The 18,235-nt window shown below is 40.9% G+C and overlaps 2 protein-coding genes across 2 annotated transcripts; one reads left to right on the top strand and one right to left on the bottom strand.

Moving 5' to 3' along the window:
- Window positions 1–55: 55 nt before the first annotated feature.
- Window positions 56–7,714, top strand: TIMM17B (translocase of inner mitochondrial membrane 17B). The gene is made up of 6 exons (XM_007422215.4): window positions 56–213; window positions 1,804–1,903; window positions 3,285–3,348; window positions 5,044–5,172; window positions 5,274–5,384; window positions 6,341–7,714. The coding sequence occupies exons 1-6, from the start codon at window positions 188–190 to the stop codon at window positions 6,427–6,429; spliced, it is 519 nt and encodes a 172-aa protein (XP_007422277.1). The 5' UTR covers window positions 56–187; the 3' UTR covers window positions 6,430–7,714.
- A 355-nt stretch (window positions 7,715–8,069) lies between these two features.
- On the bottom strand, window positions 8,070–9,862 carry LOC112542917 (chemokine-like protein TAFA-1). Its single transcript, XM_088138474.1, has 4 exons — window positions 9,742–9,862; window positions 9,073–9,213; window positions 8,264–8,388; window positions 8,070–8,087 (listed from the first exon to the last, which is right to left on the bottom strand). Exons 1-4 carry the CDS (start codon window positions 9,860–9,862, stop codon window positions 8,070–8,072), a joined length of 405 nt encoding a protein of 134 aa, XP_087994600.1.
- Window positions 9,863–18,235: the final 8,373 nt, after the last annotated feature.

The raw sequence follows: 18,235 nt of genomic DNA, 5'->3' as shown, positions 1-18,235 counted from the left end.
GGCCCCTCCGTACTTTCCACCTCAGGGACCAACGAGCGACTGACGTAAGAACCTTCAGTTACCTTCCGAAGCTCGAGAGCATTCGACTCTTGCCACGTGCACGCACCGGCCAATAGGCATTGGTCACGTGACTCAGCCGAGCGCTTCTTCCTCTTCACATGAGCCGCCGAGCCTACGGCCGGGAGCTATGGAGGAATATGCCCGGGAACCCTGGTAACCGGGGGTGGGTGGGTGAGTGGGGGGGTTGGAGGGCTGGTCGAGAGGGTGCCTTGGGCCGGCTTGGTAGGCGAGGGGGTGTCGCGCCCTTCGCTGGCCGGCTTCAGCCCCTTCGAGGCCGCGGGGGAAGCGAAGCTGATGGAGGCCCTTCCAGGCAGCAGAGGTCAGGGTCCTTGTTTCAGTTCGTCCCTCCTTTCTCCTTCGTCAGCTGCTCCTTTCCCTCGCGTCCCTTCCTCTGCAAAGCGCGGGTGGGAGGGAGGGCTAGTCCTATTTTATACACATCACAACAGCCCTGTGAGGTAGCTCAAGGTCAGCGGAGAGAACGACCGGACCCCCCTCTGTGCAGTGAGTTCCTGAAAGGGAATTTTATCCGCAGTCCAAACGTGAGCTTCGAGCTGCAGTGGTGCCACTTTGGCTTTTGCTAGTCGCCCCCTTCCCTCTTCTTGCTCCCCTCTTAGCTACAAAAACAGCAAGAGCAGAATGCTGCTCAAAAGCATAGCGTAAAAGCCACACAAAGAAATGAGCCGGCTTCTGAGTTTAGCAGAACTCTTGGGCAGTGTGGTAGAAGGGTGATGAATAGGTCCAAGGTCACCCAGTGGGTGTTATGAAACACGCGGGCGTATGTACCCAGGTTTTCTTACTCCATGTCCATCTCTCCACCGAGTCTTTTATTTACTTTTCTGCTGTCTCCTGGTGTGGAGTGTTCTGTCATTGCTGTTGGGCGGCTTAAGCATGTTAAGTTTCTACTTACTAGCCCACATGTCCATGCAAGCAGTCAATCAGGATCTTGGTGGTTAACAATGGATGCTGTTATAACTGTAGCTAGTTTTGTCTATAACAACACACTTAGTTGTTTTTAGTCAGACATTTCATATTTGTGGCAATATTTCCGTATCTCTGCTGAAAAGTTTATGAAACACTGAAATGCTTGTGTGTGTCAACACCTGTATAGAGTAACTTTATCATGTGTAGAGCTGCTTTCAGCCTCAGGTAATTTGTGTGATTATGATTTAAACATGTTTAAAATATTTTCACACTGTCTGTGATAGTTTTATTTTAGGTATATTTTCAAACAAATATTTCATGTAAGCAAATAAGTAAAATAATGTATTTTCAACTCTACGTATTTGAGATGAAATGTGATGCATGGCCATTTGTAAATATAAATAAAAGCAGAGAACTCACATGAACTGGTGGTCAAGAGAGTGAGATTTCTGAGAGAGAAGTATTATTTAATGGGCAGACACTGCTGGCATCTATGTTCTCTATGCAGGTGGTATTTCTCTGTCTCCTTTGGCACTGAGAGAGAGAGCTATTCTGTTGCAACCATTCTGTACTTTTCTCCAGATTGGTGTATGTGTGTGTACTTAAGCTGGTAAATTGTTGATTACTTGTGTGGGCATGTGTGTGTGTGCTTTGAAAAGGAGCTCATTTATTGGCTGCCAGTCCTTAAGTTTTCCAGACAGCAGTAATACATATCAGTATCATATTGGGGTAGTTATAACGCTTCATAAACTATAAATTCTTAGCATAACACAGAGCTTCCTACGTGAAGAGCCTACACTAACTTCTGTTTCTATCTGACAGCCCCTGGCGGATTGTGGATGACTGTGGTGGTGCCTTTACTATGGGGATGATTGGTGGGGGTGTCTTTCAGGCAATCAAAGGCTTCCGCAATGCTCCGGTGGTGAGTTTTACATTTTTATTTTATTTTTTGCTTCCTTTAAGCAGCAATTGATGAGGAAATGGAGTCTTTGGAATAAGAATCCTTGTTCGAGTGATATCCGCTGTCATAAATTTAGAGACAATGCTGGAATTTACTTTAATATATAGCACTTTGTTTTGTGATTTAGCAATATGAAAAAAAGGTTGATTGCATCCATATGTGGTCTTACTGCTTTGCAGTGTTGTCACTTGTTACTGATTGAGCATGGAATTTCTCTGATCATCCAGACTGTTCATTTTTAACTTCAGTTGTTATTGCTTGATTTTTGGTAAATCTGTTTTATCAATGTTTATTGTATCATTTTCCTCAGCTTGATGCCCTCTAGGGAATTGGTGTTACAATTCTCATTGCCTAAGCTAACATGGCTAGTTTTAGGGATGATGGAAATTGTATTCAAAGCTTATGAAACATACTAGCCTAAGAAAGCTGGCTATAATGGGAGAAGGAGGTTGTAATAAGAGTACTATACATTTTGGGGGATTCTTGGTTGTGCCCTCATGGGGAGTATCAGAAGCACTCTAAAACAACTTTAAAATTCCCAGATGACTGTGTGGAAGCCTTCTACTCCATCTTCCACTTCTAAATTGGGTGGGTCATATCTATGTTGGGCTAACCCTCAAAGATACCTGACTTTCATCTGCATGGAAAATAATAATTTTAATGGGTGGGAAATAATTTAAAGTCTTTTTTCGTGACAATTACTTCATCCAGCAGGGCATCTGGAGCAGGATAGTCTTTCTTTGTATGGAGCAACTGAAGGAAGAGTCTTTTGTAAATGGATAGTAATTGAACTGGGCAAGGGAAGCTGAGATCAGATATAGGAAAACAAAGTAAATTATATTGGTTATTGGGAAAGTATCAGAATCTATGTTAGGGTGATGTTCTTATTTGATTGATACAGAGGTCACAAATATATGCCATTGTTGAGATCCTGAGATCATCTAATGAAAAGATCTGAAAAACATGAAATGTGTATATTCCAATTATATTTCAATTGTCCTGGAATAGATTTTGAGGTCTGGTATGGTTAAAAAGTGGCAGTCATAAGCACATCCTGAGCTCATCTCCATTCTGCAAGTTGAGGACAGAAATGTCTGGCTCCATGATCAAGCCGTTATTTGGGAATTGTAATATGGATGACAAGCCTTGGAAGTGATAATACCTTTCTATTGCACTATTTTAGCTCACTTGTTCTCATTTAGTTCACATGTTCATTTTTCTTTGCCAACTATTGAATCCTAAACTGTGAGTTCTGTATGCATTGTTTGAATTATGAGTCCTCTTGATTAAGTATGGAATTGATTAACCAAAAGGGTTTCTGTTTTTTCTTTAACAAATTCAGGGTGTCAGGCATCGGTTCAAAGGCAGCATCAATGCTATCAGAGTCAGAGCACCACAGATCGGAGGTAAGATAAGGGGCTTGGCAGTGGGGAATGGGTGTCATAGGCAATGCATACATCAACAGATTACAGTAATGAAGGTTTGTTATCAAGGAGGGGCTGGATAGTGGTTAAAGTTTTGGATGAAGATCAGGGAGAACCAGAATCAAATTCTGACACAGTGTTGAAGCTATGGGGTGACATTGGATCAGTCTTTTCAGCTTGACCTGTGTTGCAGGTTTATTATAAGGACTTAAGTCTCTGGATAAAAAGAGAGAATATAAATTTGGGATAGGCACGTGCAAAACTGTGTTGTCTATTTCTGGAATGTTCTGGTGTTCTTCAAGAACAAGATGTCCTAAGAGTTTGAGGGAAATGGTTTATCCATTTCTGGAAGTGAATCTTTCACAACACAAGTGCTTTGTAGTCTTCTAGATGTGGATCACCTCTTTCAGACAAAGTACTTTTTGAAGGCTCAGATGAGCTCATTTCTGAAGAAAAACTGAACATCGCAGGCATGGACCTTGCAATTTTGGAAACAGTCCAGGGTGGGTGTCCTGCAGTCCTCACCCTGCTTTCAGAAGTCTCTGCAAGCTGTCAGGTACGAACTGTCTATCCTAGCCTATAGTGAGGAAGACAGAGAAGAAGGTGGCAGAAGCAGAGAAAAGAGAGGGTGCTAGACAGAGAATTGGATGGCTTCACTTAGCCCAGAACTTGTTTGAACTCCTATGCCATATATATATAATTCTGAAGAAAGTGGAGCTCTTGGTTGGAGTTCTTACCCAATCCTAGTATATATTTATTTTTAAAAATAGACATCTGCAAGCAATGGAAAGTGGTAATCAATTGAGAAAAAGAGATGGTGGTTGGAGAGCTGGTTTAGGGGCTACTTCACTCAAGTTTACTTACTGAAATCTTCCCCAATTTGGTGGCCTTCAGTTGTGTTAGACCAGCTTGAAGAATTTCCAGCATGGCCACACTAGCTTGATATGTTGGAAGTAGAAGTCCAGCACATTTGATAGGCATCAGATTGGGGAAGGTTGATCTGTCCCATCTGGAACAGTGCAGTCCTATAAATGTTCATTTAAAGTAAGTAATAGTAACTTCTAAGTTAATAGTAACTTTAGAATTAATATTACCTACTTGCAGTAAGCTGCTATGAAATCTTGCAATAAACTTGCAGTTTACTTGTTGACCTTTACTTGTAGCTATGAGATCTTTCTTGCAGTAAGCTGTCATGAAACCTATGCCTGTGTAACAGTTTGTAGAATGAGACCCCACGTTAAAAAATACCAATGGAAGCAGAATAAAAAAATCTAAGTCATTTCCGTTTCCTCACACTATCCTATCTTGTTTATTCATGTGGTTCTATTTGCAAGAAATTGACACAAAATCTGAGACTGTGAATTAGTTTGTTTTTTTAAATAAAGGCAAAGTGTTTCTGTCTTTCAAGGTTCAGGTGATAAATTTAGAAATCAGTTGCTCAGGAGGTAGAATCTGTGAATTGCAGTGACTGCTGCCCCTTCTTGAAAAGCTCTGACTATATGCTTTGGGAATAACTTTTAAGATTCTGGCATATCTTGATCCAGTTCTTCACGTGCACAGAACAAATATTTATAATAAAATTGCTTAGTGTTAGATAGTGGATTCTTTTTATGCAAGTTATGAACAACTCAGCATCCAAGTATAGACTTCAAAGGTTTTCCCTCTTTCTCCTCCCAGGGAGCTTTGCAGTGTGGGGTGGGCTTTTTTCTACCATTGACTGTGGTCTGGTGAAGATGCGAGGCAAAGAGGATCCTTGGAATTCCATCACCAGCGGGGCACTCACTGGGGCCGTATTAGCATCACGCAGTAAGTGATGTTTCTTAGCTCTGCAAAATATGCACCACCCATTTAGCATCACTTTCTAAATGCTTACTTGGGGCTTATTAAATGACTGCTCTTTCATTTAGGTGGGCCGTTGGCCATGGTAGGCTCTGCTATGATGGGAGGCATCTTGCTTGCCCTGATAGAAGGTGTTGGAATTTTGTTGACAAGATATACAGCTCAGCAGTTCCAGAACCGTAAGTTATAATTCTGAGATTAAGAGGTCCCAGAAGGAAGGGAGAACTTTGGATTTGGGGGAGCTATGGACCTCTAAATATAGTTGAAAGACAAATCCCAGTCCTTTCTCATTGTTAGGAATGAGAAAAAGGAATGCTGGGAATTGAAATGTAATAATATATGGAGGGCCAGAGGTCTCTGGGAAGTATATTTGGAGTACTTTTTCATATTGTATTCCTTTTATGTGTAGGGGACCTGCAACCCTCCAAACACTGCTGAACAACAATTCTCAGCAGCCCCAGCCAGCATGACCAATAGTGAGAGATGTAAAACCTGAAGAGCCACAGATTTTAATCCACCTGCCCTTGTCTATCACCTTGTAATGATGCAATTTAGTGAGAGTTATGTGAACAGATTGTGAGTGGGGCCGTGGTGGGGAGAGCAGTATCAAGTCAATTCCACTTTGTGGTGAAAGAGGTTTTGGCTTTTCTAGGTTTTTTCCCCCTAAAAGGTAATGTTCCTTTGCAGTTACCCAAAATGCAAGAAGTGTCTCTTATTGATTTCCATGTCTCTCCCTATTCTTATCCCAGGTCTTGGTGCCTTTATGGGCAGGAAGCATGCTGCATGCCTGTCTTCCCCATCTCCTCTGTTTTCACACAACTTGTTATGACAATGGGCATTTTGCTAATGGTTCTATAAATGTGTGCCAGAGTTACACTTCTTCTCACACTGTCTGGCACCCTCCCCTTCTTTATTTACAGATTGACATTTCAATCTGAATATTCTGATAGTAAAAGTTGAGATTTTTCACTTAATTTAATGAATCACCTCTCCCTTAAACCCCCACCTTCTTTCATCCTGTCTTCACCGTTGTTGTTTCTGGTTCAGAAAGAGTTTTCCTCTGCTGCCCCTCACCATGAATGATAGTGCCCCTATTTTTTTGTCTGTCACTAATGGGTCCTTCTTTCCTTCTTAGCCAATCCCTTTGGAGAAGATCCCAGTCAGCTGCCTCCCAAGGATGGTTCACCGCCTACAGGATATACAGGCTATGGACATTATCAGTGAACCAGTGTGGGGCCAGAATCACTTCTATTTTTGGCAGGGATGGGGCAAGATTTTTCCCCTTGAAACTAAGACATTCACCCAAGAGTGCAAACAAAGCATGGAAGGGATTTGGTTCCTGCAGTTATCTTTTAAGTTTTTGGGGGGCAAGGAAAATGGGGGGGTGAGCTGTATAATATCTACCTCTATGAGGGGTTAGGAAGCTTGCAGTGATGAAATGAGGTGCCCCAGGATTAATTCCATATGATGAAGGAACCAAAGCTTATTCAGAGAACTTGGAATCCTAGGATGATATTTGCCTGAAGAACTGGGGCGTGCAATTACAGTTACAGCAATTACAGTTACAGACTCTGGCAAATTTTAAAGGGCTGTTTCTTGGCTTTCTGGTGGAGTGTCTCCTCCAATTTTCTCTGTTGGTGGGAACTCCTCTTAACTTATCATTTAAAGATCTGTAAACAAAGCAGTGTGTTTTCCCAGACCTTGGGTGAAAGGGTGATTGTAACAAGGGGAAGCTATGTCACTATAGCAATTACCAGAGTCCCACAGGTGAAGATATCCTGTGATAAGCCTCTTCCTTGTAGGTCAGGTCCCCATGTACTATTGAGCCAGAATAAGAGATGCTGCTACCCTGAGTCCTCACCCTTTTCTTGTGTTTAATAATACTGCTTTTGCTCATTGCTTAGGTTTGAAAAAACAAGGTGGGTCAAAACAAAACAGGGTTCATGTCCTTGACTCAGCTTATGAGGGTGTTAAGTTGTATAGGCCTCCCTTGGAACCAAGTTTTATTCCAATAAAATGCTGCATCAGTTCTATCTTTACAACAACTAACCAGGACAGACTAGCAGAACAGAGAGTGTGTTTCAGCCTCTAAAATGCCATCTAGGATATTGAAACAGTGCTTTAGTTGTGGATACTGAACAATCCAAAACTCTTTTGAGATCCAAATTGACATTGCCCCTCCCTCCCTTGCCCATCTAAGCCAAGCCACCTCTAACCCTGCAGTATAATTTTGGTTTCAGTTTTATATACTTGGCCTTTGTGGGCTAAGGACCTCAATTCACAGTACAAAAGACCTATTAAGATAGGATTTAAATTCTACTTTAAAAATGTGTTGCATCTCCTTCTAATGCGAATCACAAGACTGGCTCTTTATAAAACAGACCTAGTAGTACATACCCTCCAGCTTGAAGATCTTCTGATATTGGGGCAATTTGTATTTCAATATCATTTTAAAGAAAGACTCTGTATTATGTTACAGATGTAAATACAAACCTGGCTTTTTTGCATCTGTCCTGGAGAATTTAATTAGCCATTTGACAAAAGTGATAGTTGTATGAGAAATGTCCCAGCAGTGTTGCATGAGGAAATTTTAGAAGCATTTGAACCAACTTGCTCTACTGTTCTAAGAAAAAAAAATAGGGCTGAATCTTTCTTCTGTTAATGAAAGATCTTTGATTCTTTTTCCCTTAACAAAGAGCACAATGCGGCCAGCAATATATTGTGTTTCACCCTGACGTTTTGTCCTCCCCTGTGGACAAAAAGTTTGCATACCCCATTAGCATTCATCATAAAGTTGGTGATTATTACAGTATTTGAAATCTGTCATGACCTCTTCAGGGATGGGTTTTCTATTGTCACAGACTTTAATTCCTGGGATGGATCTGAAAAGCAAACCAGGATAAATTGTTAAATGGAAATTAATCTCCAGTATCTGCACAATGTGCTTAAAAAGAAAGAAACAAAACCTCTACATCCTTAAGATTCACATCTGAGATATGGGAAGGGAAGTGACATCCTGTGTAGACTTCACTTTTGTCAGGGTTGTGAGAGACCTTACCTTGGTGGTTTTGACACGGTTTCCTAATGAGCACATCCAGCCTGAATTGTCAGGTAATGCTTTGCACTCCTCTTCAGCCTGGCAGGGCTCCATATCACACCACCACTTTCCTGTCACAATGGAGGCTGCAGAGGAGGGGGAGACACCTGTTACCATCCCTCCTTAGAGCCAGTGTCAACAACTGACATTGTTGCCTGGTTCAGTGTGGATATGGCAATTCAGTAGGTTTGTGGTCAAGATGGAGTACCTCTCCAGCCTCTCCGGGCCTCTTGGCATCAAGAGGTTACAGACCAGGGACAGATGGGACTTCCTGAATTCCATGCTGCAAGCAGTAGAGACTAACTTGCCTCCGCCCTGCCTGAATCAGGCTGTTTTAAAGTATCCTGCTTTATTGTGAAGTTTCAGGACATAGTATAAAAGTAAAGTTCCCCCAAGCATAATAAATTATTAATACCATCTGATGCCTTTTAAGACCACTATAACCACTACTTGCATCTTGCCTGAGAGAGCCAATATAGGACACACACAGTCTTCTCATAAAAGAAGCTACAGCTATCAAGCCCTTTAATCATTCCTTCCTCCTGCTTGCTAGGCTATCCTCATCCTCACCAATATCTGTTTATGCGTGTTTGGTGTTTCTTTTTTTTTTCCTCCCTCTCTCTTTATTTTGGATCCTAAGATGGATCCTAAGAGTCTCTTCCCAAGACTCCTATTGCTTGAAGTCTTGGTCCTTCCTAAATCCACTTGGCTTTTGCTGCCACTTGGGGTTATGGGTAGAAGAAGGAAGGTTCTTGGCTCCTAGCACTTACTATCCACACAAGAAGGTTTGCCACGGGTTGTCCCAGCCACTTTCCCTTGGAGGCAGGAGCATTGGATGGTTTGGGACCGTTCTTCAATATGGTTGCGGTTGCAGCAGCGTCGGACAGCAATCACTTTGCAGGTACCCCCATCTGTGGTGGGGAGTGATTGAGAGGGAAGATTGGAGGAGGAAGCAGCACTGAGGGTTTAGTAGTAAGTTTTTGTCTGCTGCACCTTTTTTCCCTAGCCTAGAAGAGCAAAGGTTCTAATCTCAGCTCTGGTGTCAACTTCTACCCCCCACCCCATATTTTGCCTCTTTTGATGTGACAACTACAAGCAAATTGAAAGATATCTGAGTTGCTATTTTCAGAACCAAATTTGGTATTACTTGGGTGGAGTTCTGATACTTAGAGGGCACCTTTAGTAGTCGCCTATCTCTGGAAGAATCCCATCCTCACACCTTAAGCGCTGAAGACTTAAAGTATACATTAATTCTATTTGTGTGCACATAAAAACAACTGGGGATCCTCAAATAGTGGTGTTAACAGATAATGCACGAACTATTGTCTAATCGGATAACTTAGGAAAAGAGTAGAGCCTAGGTTTCCATAATGAGGGCTGGAGTTCATGCCTTTTGCTCAGATACTCAAACCCCCTTCCCCAGAACAGAAGGAACTCACTGATCACTGGGATTTGATCTACTGCTGTCTGGTACCAATATTGATCATGATGATGCTGTTGACTCTGAATGGGGAACTCTTGAGCAAAGGTGCCTGGCTGCATGAGAATGATGGAAACCATTAAGAATGCTGGAAAAGGGTGGCACATCATGATAGATCTGCAAGAGAAGAATGTGATTGGATGAAGAGAGAAGGGGAAAGGAAGATAAAAGCCTATTTTACCTGATAGTTCTTATCCTTAGTTCTGGCAAAGTTACCACATTGAGGTGAATGGTTGCATCATGGCCATTTGGAACTACTTTTCCAAGAGAGGGGACGTATTAAAATGGAATAATTTGAAGAGAGCTTCTTCCACCTGTGCTTAGAAGGTGTGTCATTCCTGATGTACTGTTATAATTTGTTTTGAAGGTTTAAATTGGCTCTTGAGAGAACTTAGCTGCTAGGTCTTATTTGGCATCCTTGACTCATGGGGAGCATGACCACGTAGGCACAAGCTGACAGAAAAGAAAGGTGTTTTTTTTTAAGTAAAAACATGGAGATTATTTTATGCTACCTGTAATACCTGCATACCTCATTTCAGGAAAGAGTGCCCAGATCCCTGGGAGCCCTTTTCTCAGTGTAAATTCCTACAAAGCTGTCTTCAAAAAAAAAACAGTGGGCATGTATCACCAATATATTATTGTAAGTGTATACATGCCTGTTAGAAGTTATTAACTTTGAAAGTATACCATGCATCTACAAAACGGTATGTGCTAATCAGATGGGATTGTATATATTTGATTTTGCTACATCAAACTTTAAAACGCAAAATGAAACTAAACAAGGTTAACCTTTCCAAAATTATATATTTGCTACGACTGATGCAAATCCTATGTTCTTGTTTCTTTATTGGGCACATTCTCAATTATCCCAAACAAAATATTTTCTAAATTGCTTGACTTTCACACATTTGATAGGTGCACTAACATGCAGTTTGCACCCCAGTGCTGATCAGGAATTGTTTGAAGTCTGTCTGATTCTGCTTTCTGTGCTGCAAATTCAGGAGGGTATTTGTTTACTACCTTGGAACAACCTTACTGACCTGAATGGGCTTTAAATGGTTTATTTCTGAATCAGCACTTGAGCAGGTTCAACCAGCAGCAACACTTGTTTCAAAGGAGTTGCTAACAGCTTGTTCTTGTGTCAGGCCTAGGTGAAAGAGAGCAGAGTCAGCTCAGAAAACCAACCTAACTACAACAACAGTCCAGTAAATAATTGTTTATTTTCAACAAGGGTAACTGAAATAAGTTCATGTGCTGATTTTTACAAATACAAAGTATGAGTTGCTGGTGGAAGAGTTTGGGTGCAAATCATTTTGTGATGCTCTATGGGGCAATGTTAGTGCATTCATTCATTCTGTGGCATGATGAAGACCACCTTTAGTTCTTCAGCATGATCTATAGATCTATGCTTTGGGGGTTATCTGTTGGAAAAGCGATCTCTGGTAGTATAGACTCACAGTAATTTGGAATTATTAAGGGATGTGGAACTCCAGTTTGTCTAGAATTCTGGTCTAGAAGATTAATTCCCAGTTATTCAGCAGGCATCCAATGGGGGAAGGATGTGGAGAATTTACATCGATTTCAGTGATGGTTTTGGAAAGTTGGTGATCAAATAAAATTGTCCTGTGCATTAATGTTACTTCAAATTAGTTTCCATAAATTGAATTGCAAGTTTAGAAGCTTGATCTGAATGCATGGTTACTCATAAGGTTACTCATAATATAGAGAAGCCACTTCCCCAGCTAGATGACCTGACCTATCTCTTGGAGAAGCAACAAGGAAGCACCTTGATGGAGTAACAGACTTTGAAGAAAATAGTTTGCCCCCCCCATCATAAAATACAACAAAATTTGTAGACACTAATGGGATCAGAGCTAGCAGTGACTAATGAGGAAAGAGATCTTGGATTAATGAATGTATCAACACAGTGTGCCTCTGCTGTAAAAAAGGCCAATAGCGTGTTAGGAATAATAAATCATATTGAAAATAGAGATGCCAATATTATAATGACCTTATATAAATAAATGGTGTGACAGTGTCTGGAATATTGTGTGCAGTTCTGGTTGCTACACCTCAAAAAGGATATAGTGGAGCTGGAGAAGGTTCAGAGGAGGGCAACTCAGATGATAAAGGGGCTGGAGCCTTTATGAGGAAAGGTGGTAATGGTTGGGGCTATTTAGTCTAGAAAGGAGGCAGATGAGAAGGGACATGACTGAGGGGAAGAAAATTATGCATGGTGTGGATAAAATGGAAAAGGAGAAGCAGTGTTCCCCTTCCCAAACTACTAGATCCAGAGATCACCCAATATAATTGAATCTTGGAAGAATCCAGTAATGTATATAGCAGTACCTAATCAGATTGGGTATAAATTCCAGTCTAATAATTCCATCATTATTAGACCCAACCCAAGTAATTCCTGATTATTTCACAAGAGAAGACTGTTTACAGAAAGCATGTGTTCTCACTTGACCAAGCCAAATCGTTTAACTATCAGAAGCATTATTAGAACGGGGTGTCAAGACTGATATGTGGGATAATACAGCCATCGACTCAGTTGATCCCTCCAAACTGGTGTGGAGCCAGAGACAGTCTTGGAGGGGATGATGTTATATCTGGCCCCTAGAACCATAGATGGCATAGGATTAAATCTAGCCTGCAAAAAGCCCTTTTCTGTGCAAAATGGTATTAAAGAAATATTTAAACTCTTCTAGTAGTTGGGGGCTAAATAGCAGTCTTTCTGTAAATAAGAGTGAAGTTTATTCTGCTTCGACTGCTATGATGCTTTCTTGTACCCTTGTCGCAGCAAGAATTGAGCTGAGACGCCACAGGAACACTGTGATTTTCTTCCAGGGCAAAACTGAGAATTGGGGGCAGGGGGGCTAGACAGTCTCACAGTTTGATTTAAATCAGTATCTTAATTAGCAAATTCTCAAATGTACCTGTATAGAGAAAGATCTGCTTCCAGAGATGAGAGTATTTAACACACAATGACGAACATGAAGTCTAGCTCTCATAAACTTCTAAGATTCTTGAGCTCTTGTATGCACATACCTGTGTGCTATACAGTAAAAGGCTAAAAAAGACACTATATAAACAATGGGTTGTGTTATTTAGAATACTTTAAAAAAGTAGAAAAGGAGATATTGGTTGGTTAGTGACTTCAACTGTTACCATAAGCAGCATCTAGCCAAATGAAAATGCAGTGAATTGGTCAATGCCTTGTACGAGGACTTTTCAAGGAAGCTTCATTGAACATCTTGTGCAAATAAAATCAAAGTCCTGGATTTGTTACTCATGCAGGGATTAAAATGTGACAGTGACACTGTTCTATACCAAAGAGTTCAGAATGTGTTTCTCCTGCTGTATTATGTTATCCTTGTTGAACATGCTGGTGAGATAGGTTAGGAACTAACCTTAATCCTAACTTGGGAACTTTGCCCCTCTGCATTGAGAGTATCAAAGATTCGATCTGGTTTTTTCAATCCATCAAAATACTCTGCCCATTGTGCTCCTTATGAGTATCTTTCTCCCCTCTTAAGATGGGATGAAGTGTAAAAGAGGACAGAAATACAGAAGAAACAATCTCTTATTATGTAACAGGTATGTAATAAATGTTCTAAGCTTTCAAGTTTTTCTCTTACGGAGAATTGTCAGGAGCAATGCTAAATGGAACTGTAATTTTGCTTGAAAAATTGAGACATTTTTAAAATGGCTAGTTTGTTCCATAAAATATTGATATGGTTTATTATTTGCCTGCCACTTCTCCCTTAAATCATGACCTACAACAGTCTAAACAAACTTTAATAGTCCCCCAGGCCCCATTCCTCATGTACATATTTCTCATCTCTTACCTGTGATCCTGTCCTTGGTGCTGAAGTTTTCTCACCTCTCTGTCCCAGCCATGGCAGCAGGGTCCCTGGAGCCTGGAAGCATCCTTCTCTTTGTTCTGATTAATTCTCTTACTTGGAAGAGATGAAGAAAAATGTTCTGGGTGCTCACAGTTCTGGAACCAAAGTAACTGTTCTGGCAGCTTTGATCTGCCCTGATCATAACCCCCTTACAATCTTGCAACTCAACTGCGCTCTCAGCCAGATTTGGGGCTGGAACCAAAAGTTCTGGCTGCCAGCCCTCCTCCTGCAACCCAGCAGATGTCTCAGTATCTGTGCGAGATTTTGAGTCTGTCTATTCTTCAGCTTTGCTTTGACTGATATATGCGTACACGTGTATCTGTGTATGAGAGCTCCAGACTGCCTCTTTGCGCTTTTCTCCTTTATATTTTCTGTCCAAAGAGCCCTCCTGCTACACCCACGTAAGGCTGCCTCCTCCAGATTTTGTATCTGATACCACTTTTGCTAGGAGATGAGCCAGCTTTGATAGTCTTCCTTTCTTTGCCTTCACCGTTTCTCACTTTGGGATGAAGTGTTAAAAAATCGGACCCACAAAGGATGCAGCTAGAGATTTCTGTAGCTCTTCAACTCTGATATCCAGAAAGTCAAAAAAAGAAATGCCAGTACACACATGCAAATTAAAGGGATGTACTTGAATGTCCTGTGCTACTCAGATAGTCGTGCCCATTTTGCTGTCCCAGGATTGGTGACACACATTTTATTGCTGCTGTTATAAAACAATGAGGGCTAGGAAACTTTTCTTTTATTATTAAAGCATATTCTGATTTACCTTCGATTTGCAATATGTTCTGTATGAAAACACATGTGCAGAAGTAAGATGTGGTTATACTGTGCTAGATATGAATTTATAGCTGAAATTTCTGATATTTCGTTGCCTTTATCTCTTAATTTCCCTACTCTGGAGCTACATGGCCAGTACCAGCATATTTTATTTTTCAATCTTAGTGCCCCTCCCCCAGTTTGCAGATCCAAAAGATGATGGATGGATGGATGGAGAGAGAGAGAGAGAGAGAGAGAGAGATTGCAGATATTATTGGTGGGGAGTGATGGGTACTAGTGAATCCCATTGTTTTCTTCTTCCCAGGACCAGTTCCATCATTAGCCACAGCCGGGTAACTGAGATGAGGTTGACAGACAAAGGTACATGTCCGCTTGTGCTACCATCAGCACTGCAATAAGATTCAACTACCAGTTGGTGGAATGAGGGGACACTGATTTGTCCTTTGTCTCGAATAGAAAAATGTCTTGGGCCTGCTCTGAATCCATCCTTCTATCTCTAATTGGAGTTATGAATACTCGCTCAGTTATGCTTTCCACCCTCTTCTTCCTCATCCTCATTCTGAATTAATAGGTTTTTCCACTGTTAAACACCATTTTCACCAATGTACAGTAGGAATTGTAATTGTCAATGTAAGCTCTGGTGTCAATTAAAAATGAGGGTGTGAGGAGCAAAATGTGCTAAAATGTCTTCCTAGACAAATCTAGGTTTGCTATGACCCAGTATCACTGAAGTGAGAATAATGACAAAGTGTGTGCACAATTTATTAATTAGGCCAGGTATGTATAGGCTCTAGCTGTTCAGTTGCTTAATGGGGCTTTGTGATGGCTGGCTTATACTGAAACTAGAGCTTTGCTAGTATAGCAACTAGTAGTAGACTAGTACTGGGGTTTCAAAAAGCCCATAGGGGAAAACTGACTTGCCTGGAATGTAAGCTACATTTTCCATCAATAGGGCTTTTATTTTTTTTAAGTGCATGAAGTTATTAGGGACATTGTTCCCTTGAGCACATCCAGACTACCTTTTCACTGAGATTAGGAGAGATGAGACTTTCATCTCTAAATGCTGCATTTTTTCCTTCTATAATCAGAAGGATGAGGATGAGGATTGGCTTTGATGGCAGGAATTGCAAGCTGTACGTGTTCAGAGGTGGAATCTCCATTATGATTACTCTTTTCAGAAAAGCAGATGCTGTGTCTCAGCAGATCTTGTTCAAAGCATCCCCCCCGCCCCAATACAGCTCCATCTCTCTAGGGCTCTTTGAAGCAGAACCACATTACACTCTTACGGTAGATAGCTTTCAATAAACATTTGGTATGCCACTCATGAGACACTGTCAACTACATTTTGCCAGATCCAACTGCCATACCATACTAAAAAGGTTTAGCATTTCTCTTCCAGCACTTACTTCAGATTCAATCACAAGAGAAGCAATAGAAAGGGAGTAAAGTTGCACTGTGTATTAAAAAATATATACATTGCATAGAAATCCAAGTGAATGAATACAATGGTGCCATTGAGAGCATCCAGGTTAAAATTAGAGAAAGAGAGAATAAAATAATAAAAGAAAAACCTATTGTTGTCCACCACTGACCACTCAAATAAAGAGAAGCTATAGACAGTGTATTCCAAACACAATATTCAGATATTTTAAAGAAATATGAAATATTAGAGATTGGAGACCTGAAATACTCTGCCATTTGTTGGTAGACAAATTCAAACAATCCCGCCCAGGAATGAAAAATGGAAGAGAGCAGAAGAAGTCAGTGTGTCTGCACAGAAAGGTGAGGAGAAAATCTTAAAAGGAACGATTTTGAGAGTAGACAGGTCACCAAGGTTCAGCACCTAGAGGTAGAGATGGTGTCAGGAAAATATAAGCTCAGAATGGACCAATGGCTATGTTTAAAACAGAACAAAAAAACAAAACAAAACAATATTAATTGTTCAGTGAAGAATGCAAACAGACCAAAAAAAAAAAAAAAAGTTACTCAATTCCTACTTTGGCTCAGTCGTTGAGAAAAGGAATTTGTTCCACTAGACAAATATGAAGAAAGCAATGGAAAACAATTCCAATTCCCAGGCAAGGAATAAGTTTGACAAACATAGTTAAGGAATATTTATTGACCTTGATTGAATTCAGATTTTCAGGGCCAGATAGAATGCATCAAAGCTACTAAGGAAGCTGATGAAGATCTGGCCAAATCTCTAGCCATTATTTTTGAAAAATCTGGAGAATAGGTGAGATCCCAGATGAGGGGAGGATGGCAAACATCCCTATCCCCCCAAAAGACTTGGGGAACTACAAGCCAGTCAGTCTGACATTAATAACTGGGAAGATTCTGGAGCAAATTTTAAAAACTATCTGTAAACCCCTTGAAAATAGTTTGCTAACTACTAGAAGTCAGCATGGATTTGTCATGGAGAAGCTTTGTCAGACTATCTTTATTTCATGTTTTGAACAGGTCACTTCCCTAGTTATGCAAGATTAGTCTGACGAGTAGAATGTAGACATTTATCTTGATGTCAGCAAAACTTTTGACAAAGTATCTTATGATGTTCTGCTTAGCAAACTAGATTGGTCTAATACCTAGACTGAGCATAAGGTGCCTTTGATTTGCCTTGTTAAGGCAAATTATGTTGTCTTCACCATGCAAGGTAACCTTGGTATTGCCTCTTAGCCTCCTCATGCTCCACAAGTACAGTACTTGAGGAATGTAAGAAGCAACACTGAGAGACTTAGTACAGCAAAAAAGATGATTGGTCCTTTTCAGCATTTTCAGTAATTATTGGATGTAGAGGTGGAGGAAAGACCTAACAGATCTGACATAACATTGGGTAGCATAGCTAACATCCTAAATTCAAAATAATCTGGGGACTAGAACTCACAGTTTCCTGGTTTCTAGCCTGGTGCCTTAACCACAACTCCAAAGTGGCTCTCCTACATCACCTAGTCCCATCCCAAATCGCAGGTGAGAAAGAATATCACCATATTAAAATCCAGGTGAACCAATAGAATACATTTCCACCATCTGTCATAGGACATTTAGTAGGGCAAATCCGATAGTCTTAACTGATAGTCCCATCTTAGGCACAAAGCCAGCTGGGGGACCCTGGACCAGTTCTTCTTTCTCAGCCCTAGGAAGTAGGCAAGGGCAAATCGCTTCTGAAAAGCTTGCCAAGAAAACTGCAGGGACTTGTTTAGAGAGTCGCCAGGAATCAGCACTGACTTGAAGGCACACACACAAGGTGATGTAGGAGGATGAGTCCAGAATATGCTGGAGGGAACTCCACCACCATCACTTTTGCCATGGTGAATTGAGATACTTCAAGGTTTCATCTACTTCCCTGTGATATCCAACATTTCAACCCCTGGGAGAAGCGAGTTGAGGTTTTATCAGTATAAAGATTCCACAGATGCAGTTGAAATTGGTCTGGTACCTGAGGGCAATATTGGGGTGGGTGAGATCTAAGAAACTGAAGCTTAAATTGGGATAAAGTAGAAATATTACAAGTTTGGAAATCGAGCCTGAAAGGTGGATTACATCTGATTTTGAAAGGAGTCATATTCTGCCTGGGAGTTACAAACATGCAGCCTGGGAATGCTCCTTTGCCTCTTCGTTGGGAGTTTTGGGGAGTTAAAAAAAAACACTAAAAAACTAACAGGTTTGTGGCCTGAAAAAGTTTGAAAGCCCCTACTCTATGGGGCTTCCATCATTATCCTTCTGCAAGAGATCCTCAGTCAACTCAGAGGCTGATACCTGTCTTTG

Source organism: Python bivittatus, unplaced genomic scaffold (genome assembly GCF_059951505.1).
Source record: "Python bivittatus isolate LINGU-HERP-01145 unplaced genomic scaffold, Pbiv_v1 ctg000220_np1212, whole genome shotgun sequence".
Classification (NCBI taxonomy): Eukaryota; Metazoa; Chordata; class Lepidosauria; order Squamata; family Pythonidae; genus Python; species Python bivittatus.
Note: the sequence above shows the minus strand (reverse complement) of the source record. Positions and strands in the feature narration are given on the sequence as shown.

Excerpts from the sequence above, each read along its gene's own strand:
- LOC112542917 (XM_088138474.1), bottom strand. The coding sequence starts at position 9,862 with ATGGTTTCCATCATTCTCATGCAGCCAGGCACCTTTGCTCAAGAGTTC. Across the intron at positions 9,214-9,741 it reads AGATCAAATCCCAGTGATCA|ATGGGGGTACCTGCAAAGTG; the intron begins GTGAGTTCCTTC and ends TCCCCACCACAG. Across the intron at positions 8,389-9,072 it reads CAAACCTTCTTGTGTGGATA|CCTCCATTGTGACAGGAAAG; the intron begins GTAAGTGCTAGG and ends CCTCCTCTGCAG.
- TIMM17B (XM_007422215.4), top strand. The coding sequence starts at position 188 with ATGGAGGAATATGCCCGGGAACCCTG. Across the intron at positions 214-1,803 it reads GAATATGCCCGGGAACCCTG|CCCCTGGCGGATTGTGGATG; the intron begins GTAACCGGGGGT and ends TCTATCTGACAG. Across the intron at positions 3,349-5,043 it reads CAGAGCACCACAGATCGGAG|GGAGCTTTGCAGTGTGGGGT; the intron begins GTAAGATAAGGG and ends TTCTCCTCCCAG.